The following is a 3,591-nucleotide window of genomic DNA, read 5'->3' as shown; positions in this document are numbered from 1 at the left end:
CCCTAACTCAATATTCCAAATTTAATACAATAAGCCAACTTTGCTCTGTAATCAAACATCATTAGTCACGTAAACGTCTAAGACAAACTTTTTCTAACTGTGCAATAAAAAAACTAAAACTATACTATTATTTTCATATTATACACAGTATCAAATGGTAAAAAAAATTATTATGTGATGAATGGTCTCCATCTACACCAGATTTGTTTTTTGCAATGACCTAAGTCCAACTTTTAACCATGTGTTGAAAGCGTCCATGTTCACGGGCTAGCTAGCTACTTAACTATGATTAAAATGAGCACTCTTAATTGAATTAAACAGTAGTTATACATGCATTATACTAAATGATTCGGTTAGAATGTAAATACTAATTTATTTGTAGAAGCACTGACTTCCACATGACATGATTAGGCCTACTACAGCTTAAGTCTCAGTCTCCGTTTCATGCGTCTCTCTCACTCAATGTTTATGTGCAGTGGTATTAAATGAATAATGATGTGAGTGAGCCTTTGCATATATAACCAGAGAGAGTGAGAGAGAGACCTTTGTGCTGAACCAAAAGCTCCTCACGAAAATTCCTTTTGTTTCAGACGATAGGGAGATAAAGAAAGAGCTAGCTAGAGAGAGAGAGAAAGTGACAATTGAAACTTGGGAGTTGGAGTTAAGCTAAGAGATACCTGAAACTTTCTGTTTTCTCTGATGACTGTGACCATTGGACTTTGCTCTTCCCAGGGTCTATTCATGCTTTTGTATGTCGTATTTTCAGTTAACTCTAGTAGAATTATTTTTTCATCATATATATTGCATAAAATAATATTTGGATTCGACTAAAGTTTTGCTGTGACGCTCTAATGAAAACATTTCAATATTTTCCTTTTTGTATTTTTTTTTGGGTCAACATCCCAAGATTTATTATCTTACAAATTTCGTATCTTCAAATTATTTGTTTGACAAGACATATACTTGTTTGATTTGAAATCATAACAAGAAAAACGTACTTATGTGTGTGATTGATACCCACTCAATAACAATGTTTTTTGCTGGTACGTGATATATATCTACCTAAAGGAAACACATTCTTATAGATCAATATGCTTTTCAAATGAAACTAAAAATAACTAGACACAATGGCCATAAAATGTTATATAGTAACTAGACACAATGGCCATAAAATAATTAATGTCATGTAAATAACAACTAGTTAATGGAAATCTATTGATTTAATTGAAATAGGTAATCTACTTTACATTTGAGAGGCATGAAAGTGCTTTACAATCATTATATGTCCAAACATTGGGGTAAGAAGAATTATGTTCTTCTTAATTAAACAAAACAAAAAATTCAATAGTGTTTTTCTTATGTTTGATTTTGTTATTAAGAGAACAGAATGGTTTCTAATTAAATACATGTATAATGTATATAAAGTGTTCTATGCAACTCTTTATTAAAAATTAAAGTGTTATATGCAACTGTATAGTATAAATTCCAAATCAGTTGTAGAAGATAGATAAAGGTTTCTCTGATATTAATACACTTGACCGATAGAAAATGAGTATTCCCATATATCAAAACTTAATCCATAACAGCATTCTTATTATTTATTTTGAATTGCAGTACCCCGAATTATATGGTACGTATGTATATATATAGTAAATGTTTTTATGTTGTACCACAATTATTCAACTTTGATAACTTTGCACAATATGGTTCACGTGTTATAAAGTTGTTCTTGATTCCCGATATGCTATCAAAGTGTCGATCAATTTAGAATCCAAGGAAAAAAAAAAAAAGAAACTCCATAAAGTTAATTTATAAATTACTAAAGTTAGCATAAATTAAACTATATATAGTAATGTTGCATTTGTGAACTAAAAATATATATATATATATATATATATATATCGATACGTAAAATCAAATAAAAGAGTCAATGACTCTCAATGGTGAAACAAGTTAGTGATTATATTAACTTTATTTTTTTAATCGAGGGGCCAAAGAAAGGTAAAAATAATAATGGCCCGACAAATAAAATTCGACATGATTTAATTAAGATTTACCATTAAATTTGGTTGTCACTTTCATAGACTTTTTTCACCAATTTCCAGATCCCTTACTTTTACAATTCTGTTTTAGGGAATTCTCAATATTCTAATTCAAGTATCAGTTTAATTAATTATTAATCTCCTTTTTGAAAAACGATTTTACAACCCACTCAATTATATATATATTTTTTTTATTACAGTTACAAAAATACTCTGTGGCAAGAAATTTTAGAAAGGTACTTCCAGAGCTTCCTTCCAGTGATATCCTCCAATATGCCTTTGATAAACTGATTAAATGGGTCATTTGTTTTTTTTTAATATTGGGCTAATTAGAGTCCATAAAAGCCCATCTAAACTAATATTATTAACAATAGGACCTTCCCGCGAAAGTCACTGTATTTGATGAATTCAAGTTTGACCCTCTTCCTCTCGAATCCTTCTAACGTATGATAGATAGATACATGGAATCCTTCAAACCCACAAAGTTAAAAGATTAAAAAGCTTTTGCGTGTTTAAAGAAACAAAGTAAACATCCGGAAAACAAAAAAAAAAAAAAATGGNGGCGAAATTATTCATCAAGCAAGCCGAGCAATACGCAGCAGCCCGACCAAATTATCCAATCAAACTCTTCGAATTCATCGCATCGAAAACACCGTGCCACGACCTTGCTTGGGACGTAGGCGCAGGTAGCGGCCAGGCCTCACGATCGGTAATTTAATTTTCCAATTTTCATGTAATTAGTCTTCAATTTTCTTTTTGTATTTATTCAACCTTTTATCTATATATATATATCATGTTATGTGTTTGATACACTTTTGATTCAATATCAATTCCGACCGTTGTTACTAATTTTAATCTTACTCAGCTAGCGGGAATATACAAGAAGGTGATTGCTACGGACACGAGTTCAAAGCAACTTGAATTTGCTGAAAAGCTTGCCAACGTCCGTTACGAACTGACTCCACCGACGATGTCATCAACATCTGAGATCGAGAAGCTAGTGGCAAAAGAATCATCAGTCGATTTAGTCACAGTCGCACAAGCCCTTCATTGGTTCGACCTCACGAACTTTTACAGCAACGTGAAACACGTTCTCAAGAAACCAAACGGGGTGATCGCTGCCTGGTGCTACACCAATCCGGAGGTTAACGCCGCCGTGGACAAAGTTTTCCAGCGGTTTTACGATGAAGAACTTGGTCCTCATTGGGATAAAGCGAGGCGGCTTGTGGAGGATGGGTACAGAGGAATTGAGTTTCCGTTTGAGAAGGTGGATGAAGATGAGTCAACGGGAAGTCAAAGTCTTCCGGTTAAGTTTGTGACGGAGAAAGAAATGGTGTTGGAAGAGTATATGACTTATCTGAGGTCATCTTCGGCGTATCAGACGGCTAAGGAGAAAGGTTTGGAGCTTTTGACTGCGGAGATGGAAGGAGAGTTTGCTGATTCTTGGAAAGAAGATGGGATTGAGAAGAAAATTGTTAGGTTTCCGATTCATTTGTTGATCGGAAGAGTTGGAGAAGGCCGTCGTGTCTGAACTCTGAGTTGATGATTT

The 3,591-nt window shown here is 33.4% G+C and overlaps 1 protein-coding gene across 1 annotated transcript; it reads left to right on the top strand.

The window, feature by feature from the left end:
• Positions 2,557-3,591, top strand: LOC104785244 (putative methyltransferase DDB_G0268948; the record flags this gene model as incomplete). Its single annotated transcript, XM_010510420.1, is given in 2 exon segments — positions 2,557-2,751; positions 2,908-3,591. Coding segments are annotated over 2 exon segments (819 nt in total). The 5' UTR covers positions 2,557-2,598.

This window comes from Camelina sativa, chromosome 5 (genome assembly GCF_000633955.1).
Source record: "Camelina sativa cultivar DH55 chromosome 5, Cs, whole genome shotgun sequence".
Classification (NCBI taxonomy): Eukaryota; Viridiplantae; Streptophyta; class Magnoliopsida; order Brassicales; family Brassicaceae; genus Camelina; species Camelina sativa.
This window is presented reverse-complemented; position numbering and strand designations above follow the sequence as displayed.